The sequence below is a fragment of the Ursus americanus genome, chromosome 2, assembly GCF_024610735.1.
Source record: "Ursus americanus isolate L20-20 chromosome 2, mUrsAme1.1.p, whole genome shotgun sequence".
NCBI lineage: Eukaryota > Metazoa > Chordata > Mammalia > Carnivora > Ursidae > Ursus > Ursus americanus.
This window is the reverse complement of record NC_142128.1, coordinates 97,297,110-97,321,264: the sequence shown is the minus strand read 5'-3', so window position 1 is coordinate 97,321,264 and position 24,155 is coordinate 97,297,110. Positions and strand designations below refer to the sequence as shown.

Sequence of the window (24,155 nt, the reverse complement as noted above, 5' to 3'; positions counted from 1 at the left end):
AATCTTTACCTAATCCAAGGTCACAAACATTTATACTGTTGTGTTTTTTTTTCTAGAAGTTTTCTATTTTTAATTCTTAATTTAGGTCTATGAACAATTTTAAGTTCATTTTTATATATGCTGTGCAGTTGTTCCAACATCATCAGTGAAAGAACTATCTTTTCCTCTTTGTTGAAAATTATTCGGCCGTATATGTAAATTAATGTCTCTACCATGTTCTATTGAGGTAGGTGTCTGTCTTTATACCAGTACTTTCTGTCTTTATAGTGAACATTGAAATCAGCTTACAATATTTTGGATTTAGTTCTTTTTGTTCAAAATTATTTTGGCTATTCTGGCTTTTCATTCCCATATATATATATATTTTAAATAAACTCTACCCCCATCATGGGGCTTGAACTCATCACCCAAAGATAAGGAAAGAATTATGTGTTCTACTGACTAAGCCAGCCAGGCACCTCTCATTCCCATATAAATTTTAGAATCAATTTTATCAATTTCTGCAAAAAAGACTTGGGGTTTTGGTTGGCATTTTGTTGAATCTATGTTATTTCAGAGAATTGTAGTCTTTACAATATTGAACATTTAACCAATGATGGTCATTTTTGTCTCCAATTATTTGGATATTTCATTTCTCTCAGTATTTATTCTTGTAACATAATGTTTTTAGATCGTGTTGTTTTTTAATTTCAGTACCCAGTTGTTCATTATGGGTATATTGAAATACAGTTGATTTTTTGTTTGTTTGCTTGTTTATTGGCCTTATATCCTGCAACTTTACTAAACCTGGTTGTTATTTCTCTTACTCCTCCTCTTCCTCCTCCTTCCTCCTCCTCTTCCTCTTCTTTTTAAAGTAATCTCTACCCCTAACATGAGGCTTGAACTCAAAACCCTGAGATAAGAGTTGCATGCTGTACCAACTGAGCCAGCCATGCACCGCAATTACTTACACCTTTTTTTTTTTTTTTTTTTTGCAGATTTAGGGGATTTTTATGTAGATAATGTAACTGCATATTAAAATAGTCTTGCTTCTTTCTTTTTCACCTGTATTCTGTTTTTCTTCTTCTTTTTTCCTTTTTCTTGCTTAATTGCACTGTCCAAGATTGCCCCAGAATCTTGAATGGAAGTACTGAGAGTGGGCATCCTTGCCTCATTCCTCATCTTGGAAAGCATTTCAGTTTTTCAGTATTAAATATCTTGTTAACCATGTGTTTTTTGTAGACACGCTTTGAAGAAATTTCCTTTTTTTTCGATTGCTGAGAATGTTTATTATGATTAGCTGTTGAATTTTGTCAGGGTTTTTTCCTGCATCTATAAACTTGATTATATGATTTCTCTTTCATTGATTCTGTTAATTTGGTATATTAGCATGTTGAATGATTTTTTAATATTGAACTAACATTCGATTCCTGGGCTAATACTACTTGGTTATGATAAATTATCCTTTATATATTGCTGGCTTGAGTTTTGGTAGAAACTTTGTGTCTGTGTTCATAAGAGCTATTAGCTTATGGTTTTCTTATAACTTACAAGTTTGTAATTATAGCTTATAGTTCTATTTTTGCCTGTTTTTGATATCAGGATAATGCTGGCCTCATAAATGAGTTGGATGTGTTCTTTTTTTCTAGAGAGGTTGGATAGAATTGAAATTACCTTTTCTTTAAATATCTGATATATTTCATCATTAAAGACTTCAGAGCTTGGAGTTTCTCTGTGGGAAGGTTTTTGTTTTTTGTTTTTTAACTAGGTACTTTTAAAAATTTTTTATTTTGAGATAATTATAGATTCATAATGCAGTTGTAAGAAATAATTTGGAGAGATCCTATATACCCTTCAACCAATGCTGCCAATGGTTATACAACTTATACAACTATGTTACAATATCACAACCAGGAAGTTGACATAGATAAATGCATGAACCTTATTCACATATTTCCAGTTATATATGTACTTATTTTTGTGTGTGTGCGTATATTCTATGCATTTTTAACATTAATTTTAATAGATTAACATGGGTATCACCACAATTTAGGTAGGGAATAGGTCCGTCACAATGATCCTTTGTGATACCCTTTTATAGCCACAGCTACATTCTTTTCTTCCTATTGCTAATAATCTCTGGCAGTCATTAATCTGCTTTCCATCTCTATAATTTTGTAATTTCAAGAATTTTATGTAAATAACATATATGTTAACATTATAAATAACAGCATGTAACCTTTTGAGATTGGCTTTTTTCACTCAGCATATTTCCCTTAATGTTCATCCACGTTGTTGTGTGTATTAATAGTTTATTCCTTTTTTTGTTGATTAGTATTTCATGATATGGATACATGGTTATTTAACCGTTCACCTGTTGACAAATATTTGGATTGTTTCCATTTTTGACTGTTAAGTATAAAGCTGTTATAAACATTCAGTTTTGTATGAACATAAGTTTTCATCTTTTTGGGAGAAATGTCTAAGAATTACAATTACTGGGCTCTAAGCACGTTATTTAATTTTGTAAGAAATGCCGTACTCTTTTTCAGGTACAGCTATACCATTTTACATTCCCATCAGCCATGTATGCGTAATCCAGTTTCTCTGCATCATCTCTAATAAGTGTATAGTGATAATTCATGGTTTTAGTTTACCTTTCTCTAATGGCTAATGTTGAGCATCTTTTTATGTATTTATTTGCCATCTTTATATTTTCAGTGAACTGTTTCTTTATGTTTTTTTGCTCATTTTCTCTTTGGATTATTACTGTTTTTTACTGTTGAGTTTGGAGCCTTATTCATATAATTTAGGTACTAGTCCTTTGTCAGATTTGCAGTTGTTATATATTTTCTCCCAGTCTGTAGCTTGTTTGTTCATTCTCTTCACAGGGTCTTTTGCAGAATAAAGGTTGTTGACTTCAGTGAAGTGCAATTTATCAGTTTTTGCTTTTATGGATTATGCTTTTGGTATCATGTCTGAGAACTCTTAACCTATCCCTAGGTCCTAAAGATAGTCTCCTGTGTTTTTCCCCTAAACTTTTATTTAAGTCCAGGGTCCATTTTGCATTAATTCTTGTATGATGTGTATGGTTTAGCTTGAAGTTCACTTTTGTGTCTGTGGATGTCCACTTGCTCTAGCACCATTTGTTGAAAATGAAAAGGCTGTATTTCCTCCATTGAATTGCTTTTGCACCTTTATTAAAAATCAGTTGGGCATTTTTGTGTGGATCTAATTCTGTGTTCTCTATTTCCCTTCACTGATCTCTGTGTCTGTCCCTCTGTAAATACCATGCTGTCTTGCTTATTGTAGCTATATAGTAAGTTTTAACACCAGGTTGAGTGATTTCCCCCCCTCCCTTAGTTTGTCTTTTTCAAAATTGTCTTAGCTATTCTGTGTCTTGTGCCTTTCCTTATAAATTGTAGGATAGATGTGTCCATATCCCCAAATTACCTTGCTGAGATTTTTTTTTTTTTTTTAAGATTTAATTTATTTATTTGACAGACACAGCCAGCGAGAGAGGGAACACAAGCAGGGGGAGTGCGAGAGGAAGAAGCAGGCTCCTGGCGGAGGAGCCCGATGTGGGGCTCGATCCCAGAACGCTGGGATCACGCCCTGAGCTGAAGGCAGATGCTTAAGGACTGTGCCACCCAGGCGCCCCACCTTGCTGAGATTCTGATAAGAATTGCATTGGATTTATGTGTCAGTTAGGGAAGAACTGACATCTTTTATTGTGTTAAGCCTTCTGATCCATGAACGTGGTATACTCTGTTTAGGTTGTTGGTATCTTTCATCAGCATTTTGTAACAATCAGGATACAGATCTTCAACATGCTATATTTATTTTTTTATATTTATGTTTAAATATTTAATTTTTTTTGGAGCAATTACAATTTTTTATTTTAAGGGAGTGGGGAGGGACAGAGGGAGAGAGAATTTTAAGCAGGCTCCATGCCCAGTGTGGGGCCTGACTTGGGGCTCAATCTCACAACCCTGAGATCATGACCTGAGCCGAAATGAAGAGTTGAATGCTTAACCAACTGAGCCACTCAGGCGCCCCACAAATGGTTTTGTGTTTTAAGTTCAATTTCCACACGTTTGTTGTTAGTATATAAAAGTGCAGTTTTGTGTATGTTGTGGTCTTATATCCTGTGACCTTGCTGAACTCACTTATAGTTGTGGGAGGGTTTTTTTTTGGTATATTCTTAGGGATTTTTACATGGAAAATCATGTCATCTTCCAAAGGGACTGTTTTATTTCTTCCTTTCCAATCTGTAGGTCTTGTCTTTTTTTTTTTTTTTTTTTTGCATTATCATATTGGCTAAGACTTCCAGTACAGGCATATCTTGGTTTATTGTGCTTCATTTTACTGCACTTTGCAGATACTGCATTTTTTTACGAATTGAAAGTTTGTGGCAGCCCTGTGTCAAACACCAGTTTTCTAATAGCATTTGCTTACTTTGTGTCTCTGTGTCACATTTTGGTCATTCTCACAATATTTCAAACTTTTTCATTATTACAATAATTGTTACGGTGATTTGCAATCAGTAATCTTTGATGTTACTATTGTCATTGTTTTGGGGCCCCATACACCATGCCCATATAAGACAGTGAACTTAATTGATAAATGTTGCGTGTGTTCTGTCTGCTCCACTGAAAACTCTGGAATGGATTCCCTGTTCTAGGTGCGAGTAAGAACATTTTTGATTCACGGGAAGAGGTCAAAATATCAACATTGACAGGAGTTTGGCAGTTGATTCTAATCAAGGACTTTGAGTGGTTCAACACTTCAGTGGAATAAATAACTGCAGATGTGGTAGAAATAAATAGCAAGAGAACTAGTATGAGAAGTGGAGCCTGAAGATGGGACTGAACTGCTGCAATCCAGGATCAAAATTAAACCGATGAAGAGTTGATTCTTACGGATGAACGAAGAAAGTGTTTCTTGAAATGGAATCTACTCCTGGTGAAGATGCTGTGAGGACTGTTGAAATGACAACCAAGGATTTAGGATATTACACAAGCTTAGTTGATAAAGCAGTGGCAGGGTTTGAAAGGATTGACTACAGTTTTGAGAAGTGATTCCTTGCGGGTAAAATGCTATAACAAAATAGCATCACATGCTACAGAGAAATTATTTGTGAAAGGAAGAGAATTGATAGGCAACCTTCATTGTTGTCTTATTTTAGGAAGTTGCCACAGCAAACCCAATATTCAGCACCCACCACCCTGGTTAGTCAGCAGCTATCAACATTGAGACAAGACCCTCCACAAGCAAAAAGTTTAGGACTTGCTGAAAGCATAGATGATGGTTAGCATTTTTTATCAAAGTACTTTTTAATTAGGTATGTACATTGTATTTTTAGACATAATGCTTTGCACACTCAACAGACTACAGTATAATGTAAACATAACTTTTATATGCACCGGGGAACGGAAAAATTCATTTGATGCATGCTTTATTGCAGTGGTGTGGAACCAAACCTGCCGTATCTATGTTTAATGATAGTGGTGAGATTGGGCATCCTTGTATTATTCCTGATTTTAACTGGAAAGTGTTCAGTTTTCCACCATTAAATATACCAGAAAATATAGGTTCTTTTATAGGTACTTTTTATCAGATTGAGAAAGTTTCTTTCTATTCCTAGTTTGCTGAGAGTTTATGAATGGGCTCAATCCAAGAGGCAGAATCATTAGAAGATACACATACATACATAGACACAAAGATGTGTTACTGGTATTTGGTCTTATATCGTGGGAACTCATTAAACTGTCTTTGTAAAGTTATTTTCTAAATGTCTGATGTTGGAGCTTGACATCCTTTGGACAGACAATTGGGAAGGGAAGATGATTGTAAATTGGGGGTAGGAAGGACAGACTTGAACCCATGAAGAGATAGGATCTGTGTTAGTCTCGCTGTCTCCAAACTTACTGATGTTCTACAGGGATAGTCTGGGGTGTTCTGTAGGGGAAGCTAGCACCTTTTGTCAGTAAAACACACAATTCCCTCTGTATATTAAGAAGCTAAAGGAGGATTCATGGGAAGGTGGGACACACCTAGGCCTAGTTGTGCTCATTCCAGGAAGGTGAGCCTAAGATAGGTAACAACACTTGTATAACAGCAGGAGCTTTGCTCCAGCCTTCTGAGGGTAAAAGTCAATATGGCTGTTACTTTACTTCCACCCACCAGTCTTGTGCAAAAATGACTAGTGATTCATTCAAGAAGAAATATACAGGGAAGGAACTCTGGGAATATGGTTCAGTGTGAGTTGACATGTTACAATGCCACAGCACTTAATGTTAATTATTTATTAGATGGGAGGGGGTTTCCTGCCTTTCCCTCAAGGATAGGCAATGTATGCTTTTATCCCTTCTCAGGGCAGTTGCCTTTGCCTGAAAAGAGAGTGAGAGTTTCCTGCCTCTCTTAGAGGTAGTAGGCATTTGCCGAGGTCATTTCTTGCTGGGGTTTCTTGCTGGCTTAAGGCTTTTGTTTCCCCTGAGAGAAGGGCCTGAAAGGTGAGTGGAGTTTCACTCCTGTGTCCCACCAAACAGGGACTCTTTCTTGCCTCCTGCCCTATTTTCCGTTTTGTGAGTTCTTAGTGGAAGCTAATGGAAAAGAGCTGGTGGCTAAATGAGGACTCTGCCTGTGTCTAGAATCTCAGAGATTCTCAACCATCTCGCTAGCCCACAATTGGTTTTTAAGCGTTTGTTTGAATTTCACTGTTTTCTTCTTAACATACTTTGATGGCAATCCTCTTTGTCCTGTGCTGTCATAGATGAAACAGTTCTGTGTTCTGTCTTACCTCAAAGGTAGTTTTGTCACCCTTTGATTTTCAGTGCTCCTGGTTAGCTGATAAGATGCCGTGGGAGCCAAAGGGGAAGATTATTTCAAGGAGATAGCAGTCAGCTATGACAGATAATACTATGAGGTCATGAAAAATGTGTCTTGCAAGGGCCCACTGGTTTACTGATAACCTGTGATTTCTAAGAACAAAACCAACAGAGAGGAGGGGGCCATAGGGGCAGTGCAGGGGAAAGACCTGACAGTGAGCTAGGGAAGGCAGCGTGTGGAGATGACTGGGAAGTTTGGCATTAAACACAAAGTAGCTCAAAGGGGCAATAGTGTAGTAAAATGAAAAATTTTGTTAAAGTGCTTTTCCATTTCTTCTCAATATCACCAGCCTTATTCTTTTCCCTTAATCCGCTGAACTTACCTCAACTCCTAAATAAGTTCATTTAAAAAAAAATCATTTCCTCTCTTTTCAGGCAGTATTAACTTAGAACAATCCCACCTGTACATAGGGAGAGAACTAATTTTAAGTGTATAGTGTATCAGGCATAAGTTTTGAGTATGCTAATTAATTTACTCCTGACTATAAATCTGTTCCCATCAAATGTAAAACTTATACAAATGTAAACTAAGGCTCTGAGGTTCAGTTTTGCTCAGCTTATGTGTAGCGTGTTCCAAGTGAAGCATTTAAACCTGGTCGAACGCTTAGATCAAGCATCTCAGTCTAATAAAGGAGGTGGGTATATCGGTTATAAAGCTGTTTAATAAGTTATAGAGCCATTTCAAATGAGCAGCAGCTCTGTATTGTCCTTGCCAGAGGTTCACCCTGTATTACTGAGGGAAAACACGTTATAGAACAGAGTGAATACTGTAATCCCACTTACTTAGTCACTGATTCAGCAAATGTCTGTCAAATGCTTATTTTGTCATAGGCACTTTTCTGAGCACTTAGGATACTTGGGTGAACAAGAGAGTTTCTCTTTTTCTTGAGCTTATAGTCTGTTAAGATAGAAGAGAATGTCAAAGCAGTGATAGAATTATGAGAGACAGCGGGGGTTTCAAGAAAGACTTGAGTAGGAAACCACAGGGATAGGTAAATTCGTCTATAACAAGTATGTAATTGCTGGAGACGATTCTCCATGTCTCTTGCACTGATGCACATTTGTGAGCAGAAGCACTGGCTCCTTTGTTCTGGACTATCTTTTCAGTGATTTATAAATAGGGAACAACTTGGAAGTTAAAGTATCTCCTGAAGCAGAGGGCAGATTTATTTATCATCCAGTATAATAAAGCTAATGTCACTTTTTGGGACAAAGGCCAAGCAGGTTTGCTTGATATTTTATAAAATTTGGGTTCCCTCAAGTTCGGGCTTCCGCAGCTGTGATTCAAGCCCACTGCATGTACAATATTCACCCAGACTGCTCCCCATTGCCCTGTGGGAATTGGGAGACAAGGAACCAACGAAACCTGAAGCTTACACTGCTTGAGTAGAAAAATCTTTTGTCTCTAACTTAGGAGTCTTGTGTCTTCTGTCAGCATTCATGAGATGGTGGCAGGTACTCAGCTTACAAGTAGTCTAGACTTCACAGTTCTTGATAACAGGTATGAGTTTATTTTTATTTTAACTTGAGGGGGCTCAGTTTTTTTAAACTTACAGTTCTTTTTTGTTTTGTTTTTATTGTTTTGTTTTTCTAATTTAAATTCAATTAATTAACATACAGTGTATTATTTGATTCAGAGGTAGAGTTCAGTGATTCATCAGTCTTATATAATACCCAGTGCTCATTATATCACATGCCCTCCTTAATGTCCATTATTCAGTCACCCCATTCTCCCACACCACTCCCTTCCAGCAACTTTCAGTTTATTTCCTATGCTTGAGAGTCTTTTATGGTTTGTCTCCCTCTCTCGTTCCGTCTTGTTTTATTTTTTCTTCTCTTCCCCTATGGTCCTCTGTTTTGTTTCTTAAATTCCACGTATCAGTGAGATCATATAATTGTCTTTTCTCTGATTGACTTATTTCACTTAGCATAATACCCTCTAGCTCCATCCATGTCGTTGCAAATGGCAAGATTTCATTTTTTTGATGCCTGCGTAATAATATTCCATGGTATATATACACCACATCTTCTTTATCCATTCATCTGTTGATGGACATTTGGGCTTTTTCCATAGTTTGCTATTGTGGACATTGCTGCTATAAACATTGGGATTCAGGTGCCCTTTCGGATCACTACATTTGTATCTTTGGGGTGAACTACCAAGTAGTGCAGTTGCTGGGTCATAGGGTAGCTCTATTTTCAACTTTTTGAGGAATCTCCATACTGTTTTCCAGAATGGCTGCACAAGCTTGCGTTCCCATCAGTGGTGTAAAACGGTTCCTCTTTCTCCGCATCCTTGCCAACATCTGTTGTTTCCTGACTTGTTAATGTTAGCCATTCTGACTGGTGTGAGGTGGTATCTCATTGTGGTTTTGATTTGTATTTCCCTGATGCCGAGTGATGTCGAGCGTTTTTTCACGTATCTGTTGGCCATGTCTTCTTTGGAGAAATGTCTTCCTGTCTTCTGCCCATTTCTTGACTGGATTATTTGTTTTGGGGGTGTTGAGTTTGATAAGTTCTTTATAGATTTTGGATACTAGCCCTTTATCTGATAAGATAGTTGCAAATATCTTCTCCCATTCTGTTGGTTGTCTTTTGGTTTTTTCGACTGTTTCCTTTGCTGTGCAAAAGCTTTTTATCTTGAAGAAGTCCCAGTAGTTCATTTTTGCCTTTGTTTCCCTTGCCTTTGGAGACGTGTCTGGCAAGAAGTTACTGTGGTCGAGGTCAGAGAGGTTGCTGCCTGTGTTCTGCTCTAGAATTTTGATGGATTCCTGTCTCACATTTAGGTCTTTCATCCATTTCGAGTCTGGTTCTGTGTATGGTATAAGAAAGTGGTCTAGTTTCATTCTTCTACATGTGGCTGTCCAGTTTTCCCAAAACTATTTGTTGAAGAGACTGCCTTTTTTCCATTGGATATTCTTTCCTGCTTTGTTGAAGATCATTTGATCATAGTTAACTTTTAGTTCTTTATGGCGTCTATCAGCTCCTATTTTTCGGTAGTGCATTTAATTACTAAAAGGATAGAGGAGGTTTACACTAGTTTGTTCTGGAATCACATTTAATGGGGTGTGGAAATAATACAGTCATTTTGATTTCCAAAGTCACATGCAGAAATATCATTCAGGAGCTGTTATGTAACTGTCATGTCTCAGTGCATGTTTTTATGTGCAGGTTTCATGTGTTCTTGCTAGAAGAATTGTCTGTTCTCGTGTCCCACCATCATTTTCTCTAGACAGAGATGGTTAGAGCTCTGTTTTCAAACCTAGATTTTATTTTATTTTTTTTTTTTTTTTTTTTTTTAATTAATAATGATTTTTTATTATATTATGTTAGTCACCTAAACCTAGATTTTAAAAATTTGGAAAAAATTTTTTGTGCTTCTCCTTTTTTTAAAGAACTTTAATGAATTTTAATTACTGTCATGTTGTTAATTTGAATAGTGTTTCTTAACTCTTTTTTTAAAAAGATTTTATTTATTTATTTGACAGAGAGATACAGCAAGAGAGGGAACACAAGCAAGGGGAGTGGGAGAGGGAGAAGTGGCCTTCCCTCCAAGCAAGGAGTCTGATGCGTGGCTCGATCCCAGGACCCTGGGATCATGACCTGAGCCAAAGGCAGATGCTTAATGGCTGAGCCACCCAGGCGCCCCTTAACTCTTAATTATAACTCAATAGGATTGCCAAGCCTGCTGTTGGCCAAAGGGGAAAAAATTTTAATGTTATCTGTTTCCTACAGTTAGCGTCTTTTTAAAACTGAAAATCAGATTTGAAAAGTTAATTATATAAAGTACAACCAGTTCATGAAAATACCGAATTTCTTTTTTCTTTTCTTTTCTTTCTTTTTTTTTAAGATTTTACGTATTTATTTGAGAGAGAACATGTGAGAGAGAGAGAGCAGGAGCAGGGCGAGGGGTAGACAGAGAGGGAGAAGCAGACCCCCCACTGAACAGGGAGCCTGATGCGGAACTCGATCCTAGGACCCTGGAATCATGACCTGGGCCAAAGGCAGATGCTTAACAGACTGAGCCACCTAGGTGCCCTGAAAATACTGAATTTCTGTTGGTTGTTTTATTCCAATATGTTTAGGAACTGTAGAGCATTCCCCCACACACAAAAAAGAAAAAAATTCTTTAACCTATATGTTCATCCTTTACCTAGCCAGCTTACCAGTTATAAGCAAGGAGAAAGAAAACAATTTGGCTTCAAGAAGAGCGTGATCTTTATGTTGAATGGCAAGAAAACATAATAGAGAAATCTGTCCCTTGTGACAGTATACAGAGAGCATAGTCGAATTTAATTATATTTGAGATCTCATCAGCCTGATTACTTAGCTAATTATTGTTCTTTGTCATATATTCAGCTTCTTTTCATTACAGCTTCTGAATAAACATGAAGCTTTTTGGTCCTTCTTTGGTAAAGATGATTCATTTTTTAAAGGGAAACAAATTTCTCTTTTTCAAAGGGATTTGTTCTGTTTTTGCAGTATTGTTCTGCTATTGATGGACATTTAGGCTGAGTTTATTTTATATTTTGCTGCCATATTTCATCATTGAAGATGAACCTTCAAATACTTTAACATTTCTGAAATTGAGATGTGTTTGAAAATAGGTGGTATCTTATAAAACACTGTTTGCCAACCTAGTTAAGATTTAAAACCCTATCCCCCACCCCCAGTCCTTTCTTACCCTCTTTCTCTGCTTTATTTTTCCATATAACACTTTGACCAAGTGACATGTTGTTTATTCTTTCAGTAAGCTTATTAGAGTGCGGGGATCTTTTTCTCTTGATTTCACCACTGTACCCCTATCTCCTAGAACACCACCTGGAGTGGAGTGATTTCTCAATAGATTTGTTGAATGAGGGGTTGAATGAAGAGAATATTTGAATGATTAATGTGGTCCAGACACTGTCCTTGGATGGCTTAATCCTTACAATAACTACACGAGGTAGGTCAGAACTACCCAATGAGGAAATGAGGACTAAGGACGAGGTTAATCTCCCCCAGTATCACTCAGCTTGCAAGTGGAGGAGTAGAAATTAAGACTTTCCTCATGCTGGATCCTGGGCTCTTAACCTTATTGTTATCCTTTTCTCAACAAAAATGACTTATAATTTATTTAGTTCTTTCTTTTTAAACAGGAAGAAGAGAGTTTATCCAAAGACTGAAACTTGAAGCAACCCTGAATGTACATGATGGCTGTGTAAGTAATAATTCCTAACTATGAAGGACTTTAATACCAAGGGCTCAAATATTTGATGAAATGCCCCATCCTTCCAGAAGAGATTATGTCTAACTATAATCAAATATCTTAAGGAGAATAAAGTTTTACATTAAAACATAAATATATTTTGATTTAGAAAAGTATATGGGAGGGTTTTTTTTTTGTTTGTTTTTTGTTTTGTTTTTTTTAAAGCACAGGCAAGTTTTCTAATATTGTCAAAAGGCTTCCAAGGGAAAAAAAAGGCTTCCATATCTTTCAGTCACTGCTTTTATGAAGGTCACTAATGATTACTTGTGGTTACTTCTTAGGAAATTAGACATTAATTGAACCACATGTTCTTTTTTGAAATATTTTTTCTCTTGGTTTCTGCTCTCTTTGTTCTCTTTGTATCTCATTAACTCACTGCATCTTCTCTGTCTTCTTAGCTGACTCCTCCACTTCTAGGCCTTCAATGTTGTGGATGTATCAAGACTTTTCTGGCTTCTCCACCCTTTTCATGTCACTTTTCTAAGACATGCTCTCCTGTCCCATGGCTAAAAAAACACGACTTCTATCTCCTCACTTCTTCCCAGAACTCCAGATTTGTGTATCCAGCTCTCTACCTCACATTCCCAGCTGAATGTCTAATAGGCATCCCAAATTTAGCAGGGCCAAAACAGAATCCTTTTCCTTTTAATTTCTGTTATGAAAATTTCAGCCATGTTTTCGTATACTCACCAGGTGGATTTGGCAATGATCAAGCTTGGGACACATTTTCCATTTCATTTTTCTCTTTTTTTCCTTAGCGAATATTTCAAAGCAAATCCCACATACTGTGTCATTTCACTTCTATATGTAGCCTAAAAGCAATGGACATTTTTTTATGTAACTAAAATGCCAGTATGTAATTTAACAAGATTGACAGTATATTTTTGGTATCATCTGATAAACAGTCCATAATCAAATTTCCCTCATTGTTTAAGATGTCTTTTTATAGGGGCGCCTGGGTGGCACAGCGGTTAAGCGTCTGCCTTCGGCTCAGGGCGTGATCCCGGCGTTATGGGATCGAGCCCCACATCAGGCTCCTCTGCTATGAGCCTGCTTCTTCCTCTCCCACTCCCCCTGCTTGTGTTCCCTCTCTCGCTGGCTGTCTCTATCTGTGTTAAATAAATAAATAAAATCTTTAAAAAAAAGAAAAAAAAAGATGTCTTTTTATAGTTGTTTGTTCAAAAGAGGATCCAGGCAAAGTCCATTCCTTGATTGCCATGCCTCTTAAATTGCTATTAAACTAGAGCAGGCTTCCTTTTTTTTTGTTCCTGCCATTGACTTGTTATGGAATCTGAGTCAGTTTTCCTGTAGACTGTCCTACATTCTAGATACTAATGTGGTTTCTTGTGTAGTCGTTTGACTTGTTTTTATATTCTTTGTATTTCCTATAAGTGGATGTTACTTCTAGAGGTTTGATTAGACATAGATGCAACTTTTGTGGCAGGAATATTTACAGATGATACTACTATATGCTTCAAATTATGTCAAATAAAGAGGCACAAAATGTTTGTTCTACTTTTAGTAATGCTAAGATTGATCATAAGATTCAGGTGGCTATAACAGCCAAACTATAGAAAGAGCCCAGATGTCCGTCGACAGATGAATGGATAAAGATGTGGTGTATATATACAATGGAATATTATTATGCAGGCATCAAAAAAATGAAATCTTGCCATTTGCAACGACATGGATGGAACTAGAGGGTATTATGCTAAGTGAAATAAGTCAATCAGAGAAAGACAATTATCACATGCTCTCACTGATACGTGGAATTTAAGAAACAAAACAGAGGATCCAGGGGAAGAGAGGAATAAATAAAACAAAACGAAACCAGAGAGGAAGATAAACCATAAGAGATTCTTAAGCATAGGAAACAAACTGAGGGTTGCTGGAGGGGAGGGGGGCGTGTAGGGATGGGGTAACTGGGTAATGGACATTGGGGAGGGTATGTGTTGTAATGAGCACTGGGTATTATATAAGACTGATGAACCACAGACCTATACCCCTGAAACAAATAATACATTATATGTTAATTAATTGAATTTAACTTTTAAAAAATGAAAAAAAGAGATATGTTCACTGTTACATTTATTTGTCCAGTCACATTCATCTCTTCACTGTTCCTTAAATACGCCAAGTACACCTCTGCTTTATGTATTTTATGCCTTCTACTCAGAACTCTCTTACCGCGTATATTTGTAAAGCTCACCTCCTCATTTAGTTCTCAGTGTTACCTATCAGAGAAGCTTTCCCTAACCACCCTAGTCAAATAGCTCCCCATCCCGATCAGTATCTTTCTTGTTTTTTTTTCCTTCACAGTGCATATCACTATCTTACATTATAATTATTCAAACATATTTATTTATTTGTTCATAGTATATACACCTGCCCCAGAACACGGGGCCAAAAAAATATGTTTAGAAATTTATTTACTTCATCTAGTGTCAGAAGTGCCTAGTACTTATGTGGCACTTATGGTTGAAGAGGCAAAGTGTGTGTTATGTGTTAGATTTTGTGTCTTCTTTAAGGGTCTAAGGTCACATCTTTCTCCCTACCCAAAGGAGGATTTTCTAGTATTAATTTCAGATGGATTCTCCCATGACGGACAATTGCCTTTATGATATTCTCAAGTTTTACAAGCTGTGGATTCTGTGTCTTCTCATTTTTAAATTTACTTTCAGATTTTACTGAGTATATTCTCAAAATATTTTTCTAAGGGTGAGTGGAAAGTAAACTTCTTTCAAGCTTAACCATATTTATTCTGCCTTCACACTATTTTTAAAACATGTTGTCCTTATTTTTATCCTGCATTTAATTTTAAGAATAGGTAATACTTTCTCATGGTATAAAAGTAAATTATTTTTAACAGTATATAAAAAGTGGCTCCCACCCTTGTTTCTGTCTCTCCCATTCCTTTCTGCTCCCTAATACGTATAACCACTTGTTTTAGTTTTTCGGATATCTTTCTATTTTTTTCCATCTTCCTTGAAATATTATTTACCTATAGCATTGTATGAGTTTAAGGTGTACAATGTGATGATTTGATACACATATATGTTGTGAAATGATTACCACAATAGGATTAATTAACACATACATCACCTCATGTAATTACCATTTTGTTGTGGAGGTAGTGCTGAGAACATTTAAGATTTACTCTCTTAGCATCTTTCAAGTATACAACATAGTATTGTTAACTATAACCACCAGCCATGCTGCACATTAGATCCCCAGAACATACTCATCTCATATATTAGATGTATATTAGGTACATAGCTCCCCCTTAGTTCTGTACATTAGATCCCCAGAACTCATCTTGTAACTAGTTTGTACTTTTTCAATAACAGCTCATTTCCCAGCTGCTGCCAACCACCAACCAGTCTACTACCTGTTTCTACCAATTGGGTATTTTTAGATTCCAAATGTAAGTGATAGCAGACAGTATTTGTCATTCTCTGTCTGACCCTAAGGGTTCATCCATGTTGTTGCAAATGACAGGATTTCCTTCTTTTATATGACTAATATTCCATCTCATATATACACCACATTTTCTTTGTCCATTGGTTCATAGGTAAACACTTAGGTTCTTTCCATGTCTTGGCTATTGTGAATAATACTGCAGTGAACATGGGAGGTACAGGTCTATCTTCAAGATAGCGATTTCATTTCTTTCAGTTATACACCTAGAATAGGATTGCTGGATTATATGATAGTTTTATGCTGAATTTTTTGAGAAACCTCTATACTGTTTTCCACAGTGGCTGCACCAATTTTACAGCCCCACAAGAGTGCACATACACTCCCTTTTCCCCACATCCTCACCAGCACCTGTTCTCTTGTCTTGTCTATTTTGATAATAGGCAATAATTCCAGTAGGTGTGAAGTGATATTTCACTTTGGTTTTGGTTTGCATTTCCCACATGATTAGTGATGTCGAGCACCTTTTCATGTGTTTTTGGCTGTGTATACTTTTGGAAAATGTTTATGTAGGTCCTTTGGCCATTTTTAATCAGATTATTTGTGGGTTTTTTTCTTGTTACTGAGTTATATGAGTTCATTATTTTGTATATTAACCCCTTATCAGATATATGGTTTGCATGTATTTTCTCCTGTTCTGTAGGTTTCGTCTTCATTTTATTGGTTTCTGTTGCAGTGCAGAAGCTTCTGAATTTGATCTTTGTTCTTGTGGTTTGTGCTTTTGGTGTCCTATCCAAAAAAAAAATCACTGCCAAGACCAAGGTCAAGGAGTTTTTTCACTCTGTTTTCTTCTAGGGTTTTATAGTTTCAGGTCTTATGTTTAAGTACTCAATCCATTTCAAGTTAATTTTGTTTTATTTTGCCTGTGAACATCCAGTTTTCCCAACACCATTTATTGGGAAGATTGTGCTTTCCCCATTGAGTATTCTTGGCTCCTTTGTTGTAAATTAACTGACCATATATATATAGGTTATTTTTTGGGTTCTGTATTTTTTTTCCATTGGTCTGTGTGTCTGTTTTTATGCCAATACCATACTGTTTTGATTACTGTAACTTTGTAATCTAGTTTAAGTCAGGAGGTGTGATGCCTCCAGATTTGTTTTTCTTTCTCAAGATTCTTTTGGCTGTTTGGGGTCTTCTGTGGTTCCATACAAACTTTAGGGTTTTTTTTTTTTTCTATTTCTGTGGAAAATGCCATTGGAATTTTGATAGGAATTGCCTTAAGTCCATAGGCGGCTTTGGGTAGTGTGGAGACTTGAATAATATTCAGCCTTCCAATACACGAAATTGGTATATCTTTCTATTTATTTGTGTCTTCTTCATTGTCTTTAATCAGTATTGTGTAGATCTCAGTGTATAGATCTTTCACCTCTTTGGTTAAATTTATCCCTAAGTATTTTATTGTTTTAGATGCTATTGTAACTCAGCATGAGATAGTTTATTGTTAGTATGTAGACATGACATGCAACTGGGGATATTTGTTTGTTGATTTTGTATCTTGAAACTACTAAATTCATTTATTAGTACTAACAGTTTTTTGGTGGCATCTTTAGAGTGTTCTATGTATAAGATCATGTCATCTGCAAACAGAGACAGTTTTACTTCATCATTTCCAATTTGGATGCCTTTTATTCTTTTTCTTGCCTAATTGTTGTGGACAGGATTCTAATACTATGTTAAATAAAAGTGATGAAAGTCCTTACTTTTCTTGTTCCTGATTGTAGAGGAAAAGCTTTCAACCTTTCACCATTGAGTGTGATGTTAGCTGTTGGCTTGTCATATATGACCTTTGTTATGGTGAGATATGTTCCTTCTGCATTCAATTTGTTGAGAATTTTTATCATGAAAGATATTGAATTTCATCAGGTACTTTTTCTGCATACATTGAGATGATCATATGATTTTTTATCATTCATTATATTATTGTGGAATATCACATTTATTAATTTGTGTATACTGAACCATCCTTGTATCTCAGGGATGCATTCCCCTTGGTTATGGTGTTTGAGCCTTTTAATGTGCTGTTGAATTCGTTTTGCTCATATTTTGTTTAGAATATTTATATCTATATCAGAATATTGGCATGTAGTTTTCTTTTCTTGTAGTGTCTTATCTGGCTCTGGTATCAGGGTAATGCTTGCCTCAGAAAATGAGTGTGGGCATATAGTCTCCTCTTCAGTTTTTTGGAGAGTTTGAGGAGGATTGGTGTTTATTCTTCTTCACATGTTTGGTAAATGATTAAAGCCCCTGAAGCCGTCCGGTCCTGCGCTTTTTTGGTTGCTTTTTAACAGTTTTTGATTACTGATTTAGTCTCCAGAAACAAAAAAAATTACTTGTTTTTGGCCTATTCAGATTTTTTATTTTTATTTTTTGTGATTTTGTCTCGGTAGGTTATTTGTTTCTAGTAGGTTGTCTAATTTATTGATATATAACTGTTCAGTGTATTCCCTTATAATCCTTTGTCTTTTTGTGGTCTCAATTATAATATCTTTCATTTATAATTTTTATTTATTTGGGTCGTCTTGGTTTTTTTTCTTGGTAAGTGTAGCTAAAGGTTTGTCAATTTTGTTTATCTTTTCAAAAAACCAACTTTTAGTTTCACTGATCTTTTGTATTGTTTTCTTAAATTTTGGCCTTAGTTTGTTTTTCTCTTTCATTCATATGTTAAGTTCTGTTGCTTATTTGTGATCTTTCTTTTTTCTTAGTGTAGGCATTTATTGCTGCAAAATTCCTGCTTATAACTGCTTTTGCTGCATCCCATATGTTTTATTTCTATTTTCATTTATTTCAAGACATTTTTTAATTTCTTCTTGGACCCACTGATTGTCCAAGAGTATGTTATTTAATTTCCACATGCTGGTGAAATTTCCAGTTTTCCTGCTGTTAATTTCTAGTCTTATACCATTGTGGTCAGAAAGGTACTTGGTATGATTTAATTCTTTTAAAATTTGCTAATATTTGTTTGTGATCTATCATGATTTATCCTGGAGAATGTTCAGTGTGCACTTGAGCAAGGTCTGTCTGCTACTGTTTGATGGACTGTTCTGTATATGTCTAAATCTTGATCTGAAGTATAATTCATTTCTAATGTTTTCTTACTAATTTTCAGGTCTGTATAATTTATCCATTGTTGAAAATGGGGTATTGAAGTCTGCTACTATTGTTTTTGTAGTTTGTTTCTCCCTTTAGATCTGATATAATAATTAAAAAAAAAAGTTTAGAGTTTGCTTCTCTGTCTTTTGGCTAAGATGTAGTGTAAAAAATGTTTAGACATTCTAGTAGATATCTAGTGATATTGTGTTGTGGTTTTAAGTCTCTGTGCTGTCTAATTTTGTATGTTCATTTGTATGTCACAGACTTTCTAAACTCACTTGTTAGTTCCAGTATTTATATTGTCTCTAATTTTCTGAAGACATGGTACGGAATTCTCATTATTTATTTTTTTTTAAATGTTTGGCAGAATTCACCAGTAAAGCCATCTGGGCCTAGAGTTTTCTTTGTGGAAAATTCTAACTGCAATCCCTTAATAAAAATAGACTCTGTATTGAGTAAATTTTGTTTAGCATGTGTGTTTCAGGGATTTTGTCAGTTTCATCCACATTGAATTATTGGCATAAAGTTGATCATAGTATTCCCTTAATGTTTAGGTATTGTAGAATGTGTAGTTAGTGATTGATGTCATCTTTCTCATTCCTCATATTGGTGGTATATATCCCTCTGTCCCCTCTTTTCCCCTTGATTAGTCAGGCTACATGTTCATTAATTGTATTTGTCTTGTCAAAGAACCAGCTTCTAGTGTTTTTGTTCATGTAATTTTTCCCCCCTGCTTTTCTGTTTTCTTTTGTTTCATTGATTTCTGATCTGATATTCATTATTTCCAGTCTTCTGCTGACTTTGGGTTTCATTTGTTCTTCTTATAATTTTTTTGATTGCAAGCTGAGGTCATTGATATGAGACCTTTATCTTTTCTAATATAGGTATTTTAGTGCTATAGGTTTCCTTCCAAGTTCAGAGTTAACTGCAACCCATAAATTGGGTTATGTTGTGCTTTCATTTTCATTCAGTTCAAAATACTTTCTAATTTATTGGGTAATTTCTTTTTGGATATCTGTTATTTTGTAGTTTCCAAATATAATGATTTTCATTTAATTTCCATTTTGTGGAATACATACTCTGTATTAGTTGAAATCTTTTAAAAATATTGAGATTTGTTTTATGGCCCATAAATATTTTCTATATTGGTAAATATTTTTTGTGTACTTAAAAAGAATGTATATTTAGGGCGCCTGGGTGGCTCAGTTGGTTAACCATCCGACTCTTGATTTTGGCTCAGGTCATGATCTCGGGGTTGTAAGATCGAGCTGCATGTCAGGCATGGAGTCTGCTTGAGATTCTCTCTTCTCCCTTTCCCTCTGCCCCTTCCCCCCTGTGCACGCATGCTCGTGCTCTCTAAATAATAAATAAATAAATAAATAAATAAATAAATAAATAAAATCTTAAAAAAAAAAAAGAATGTGTATTCTGCTGTGTTTTAGTTGTTTCAGATGTGATAGTAAATCTGGTCCATGCTGCTCTGTCTTGACTGAAAGTGGAAGTCTGTTTTTCTTTTTAATTTAGATACAGTTCATGTACCATAAAATTTACCCATTTTAAGTATGCAGTTCAGTGTGGGTTTTTTTTTAGTATATTCATAAAGTTGTACAATCATCACCACTGTCTAGTTCCAGTACATTTTCACCATCTGAAAAAAAAGTCCATACCAGTTATCATTCACTCCCATTCCCCCTCTACCAAGCTGTTGGCAGTCACTAATCTACCTTCTGTCTCTACAGATATGCCTAGTCTAGACTTTTAAAATACATGGAATCCTATAATATATGGCCTTTCAGACTGGCTTCATTCACTCAGCATTATGTCTTCAAAGTATTTACATGTTGCAGCACAAATCATGATTTCATTTTGTGGCTGAATAATATTTCATTTTATGGATATTTTGTTATGATCAAATGGATAGTCACATTTGTTTATCCATGCATTAGTCGATAAATGTTGGGATTGCTTTCACTTTTAGCTCTTAGGAATAATGCAGCTATGGGTTTTTGTGTACAAGTTTTGTTTGGTACATGTTTTTAGTTCTCCTGGCTATATCCCTTATTGTGGAATTGCTGGGTCACAGGGTAACTCTGTTTTAGCTTTTGAGGAACTGCCAAATTGTCTAAATAGTGACATGATTTTGCGTTCCTATCAGCAACGCATTAGGGTTCCAATTTTTTGACACCCTAGCTAACTCATTATTTTCTGTTTTGTTTTTTTTTAATTATAGCCATCCTAATGGGTGTGAAGTGGTACTTCATTTGGTTTTAATTTTTATAAAGATTGATACCTATGTTTTCTTCTAAGAGTTTTATAGTTTGGAGACTTAAATTTTATCATTTTCACTTCATTTTTGTATATCATATTCCTTTCTTGGGTATATCCAATTGTCCCAGCTCCATTTGTTGAAAAAATACTCTTTCTCCATTGAAAGGTCTTGGAAATCTTATAAAAAATTACTTGAACATAAATGTAAGGGTTTATTTCTGGACTCTCAGTTCCATTCCATTGATTTATGTGTCTATGATCCTGACAGTACCATACAGCCTGATTACTATAGCTCTGTAGTAAGTTCTTTTAATTTCTTTCTTTTTTTTTTTTTTTTTAAAGGTGGCCTTGTTTTATGTCTCTGGGTATAAAATGAATTAATTAGGGGTGCCTGGGTGGCACAGCGGTTGGGCATCTGCCTTTGGCTCAGGGCGTGATCCCGGAGTTCTGGGATCAAGCCCCACATCAGGCTCCTCCGCTATGAGCCTGCTTCTTCCTCTCCCACTCCCCCTACTTGTGTTCCCTCTCTCGCTGGCTGTCTCTATCTCTGTCAAATAAATAAATAGAATCTTTTAAAAAAAATGAATTAATTAAAGTAAATTTAAAGAATAAAACGTAACGACTCAGACGTTTCATTGTGAGTTTACAGAATATTGTGTTTGCTAAATGGCAGTTATGTATTTTCGATAGGTTAACTGGTAAATACTCCTTACCATAAGACACAATTTTATTAGTGATATAAATTTTGAGTCATCAGTTAACTGAAAGATGGCATACTTGTTTATATGTCCAGTTTACTTAAATTTATTTTTTGCTTTCTTTTTAGGTTAATACAATCTGTTGGAATGAGACTGGAGAATATATTTTATCTGGCTCAGATGATACCAAGTTAGTAATTAGTAATCCTTACAGCAGAAAGGTAAAGTGGCTTAAAATAAATCTGTTATTTAATGAGAAAAATTAAGAAGCTAAAAATTAAGAAATTGTAAATAATTATGGAATGGGCATTTGTAATAGACTATCCTTATTTTGCTCAAGGTAGTTATGTAATTTGAAAATTATTACATGACTGTCCCTTAATCTTCTTAGGAAAACAGTAGATTTCACCCAGCTTTTGGCTCTAGCAAATTTAAATATGCTTCATTTTATCTACGTGGGTAAAATTGCCAAAAGTAACATTATCTCAGTAAACCATTCTTGGGGGGAAAAAAGACAATGTGATTGCTTTTTTCTTTCATGCTCACAAAATCTACTCTTCAGCTAGGTGGTTTAAGAAACATTTTATCGGTTTGCAAAAACAGTATCTAGGCTCTAGTTGAAATGCTTCATGATATTTAATACCATAAACTGGCATAATCGTTTGAGTTTTAGGATTATGTAATTAGGATTATGTTCTGATTTTTATTGGCTCTTCTTCTCTGTATATGGAGAAACTATACACCTATTTTTGTATCAGCGAGAACTTGGTAGATTGGCAAACCAAACTTATTTAATAGTAGCTATCTTACAGAATAAATTATTCACATATTTCTTATTTTTCCACATTTAAACAGTTAAGATATTTAAATAAATGTTTGTGTTCCTTCAATCTGAATGAGGTTCATATTGAAGATATCCTTGATTAAAAGACTGGTCATAATTTAATTTCAGAGATAGCTTTACTTAATTGTACTGACTTAGCAGAGGAAACTTGAGGTTTTCAAATACTAGTTGTGTTAGGTCTGCAATTATTAGGTCTTTTAAGGTGCTTGTACCCAATTCCACCCTGGAGCTTAGGGCCTGGGTTGGTTGCACATGGAAGCATTCTGATTCCCCAAGTGTGGAAGCTCTGAAAAAGACCAAAAAACTGTCGTCTTGGGTTTTAATGGAGGCTTCATTACACAGTCCTGATTGACTAAGTCATTGGTTACTGACTGATTCAACCTCCAGCCCCTCTCCCCTCCCGAGTTCCAACTCTCAAATCTCATGATTGCTCCTTTTGGCAACCAGTCCCCACACTTTGGTAGGGTCCAAAAGTCACCTTCATTAATAACAAGACACCCATTTCACCTTTATGTCTCTGAAGCATTTTCAAAAACTATTGACGAAGACCATATATATATGAGAAATGTATTTTGGTCATCTGGATGACCAAAGGTATATTTCTTATAAATCATTATGTTATACTAGGACAACCTTTTCCTTATAGTAGAGGAAATTTCCTGCAATGATGTATATGTGGAATGCTCTTTGACCATTACTATCAGAGTTTTAATGCTTACAGTATTAAGAGCAGCTGACTAGACACCAAAGGAATAATTTTTTTGTTTTTGAAAAGATGTAGAGCTTCACTCTTTAAAACATTAAAATAAAAAAATTAACTGTAGTAAAATACACATAACATAAAATTAACTATCTTACTTTTAATATTTCTATTCAGTGATATTAAGTGTATTTACGTTGTTGATACTATCACCACATCCAGCTATAGAACGATTTTGATCTTGGAAAACTGAAACTCTGTACCCATTAAACAATAACTCCTTTTTCTTCCTTCCTCCCTTCCCTTGGCAACCACCATTCTTTTTGTCTCTTATGAATGTGACTACTCTAGATACCTCATGTAAGCATTTATACAGTATTTGTTTTTCTGTTGCTATTTCATTTTTACGATGCCCTTAATATTCAAATATGTTGCAGTATGTGTCAGATTTTCTTTTTTCTTATGGCTGAATAATATTCTGTTGTATGTAAATACACATTTTGTTTCCATTCATCTTTCAGTGGACACTTGAGTTACTACTTCTACCATTTTGATATTGTGAATAATGCTGCTATGAACATAGGTGTACACATATATCTCCAAGTCCCTTCTTCCAATTATTTTGTGACTATACCCGATAGAATAATTTTTAGAAGATCTTGTTTCTTCATTTGCTTATTTTTGGAAAAAGGACATTCATTGTGATGCATGGTTCCCAATAGAATGTATATTTGAAAAGTGATTACTTTCTCTTTTCCAGTTTAAGAAATGAGTAATCAAATAATATTTTTAAAGAGTTTAAATATAACAAGACTTTATCTTTTCACATATTGGTCTTAATAGATCTAAATTTGCTATCGTATAGGAATATTTAAAAAAAATTTAAAACGCAGATGATTAATTACATAGGAAAAGAAAGTGTTTTGATCCTGAGTCAAATATTACCTGTTCTTAAAGT

The 24,155-nt window shown here is 35.3% G+C and overlaps 1 protein-coding gene across 7 annotated transcripts in view; it reads left to right on the top strand.

Moving 5' to 3' along the window:
* Positions 1-24,155, top strand: part of DCAF6 (DDB1 and CUL4 associated factor 6) — a 132,831-nt gene that overhangs the window by 5,149 nt on the left and 103,527 nt on the right. For all 7 annotated transcript variants that reach the window (XM_087859076.1, XM_045797447.2, XM_045797445.2 and 4 more), the window contains exons 2-3: positions 12,008-12,069; positions 21,782-21,874. In XM_087859076.1, the coding sequence (XP_087715202.1) occupies positions 12,008-12,069; positions 21,782-21,874 (155 nt within the window). The remainder of the gene's footprint in view (positions 1-12,007; positions 12,070-21,781; positions 21,875-24,155) is intronic.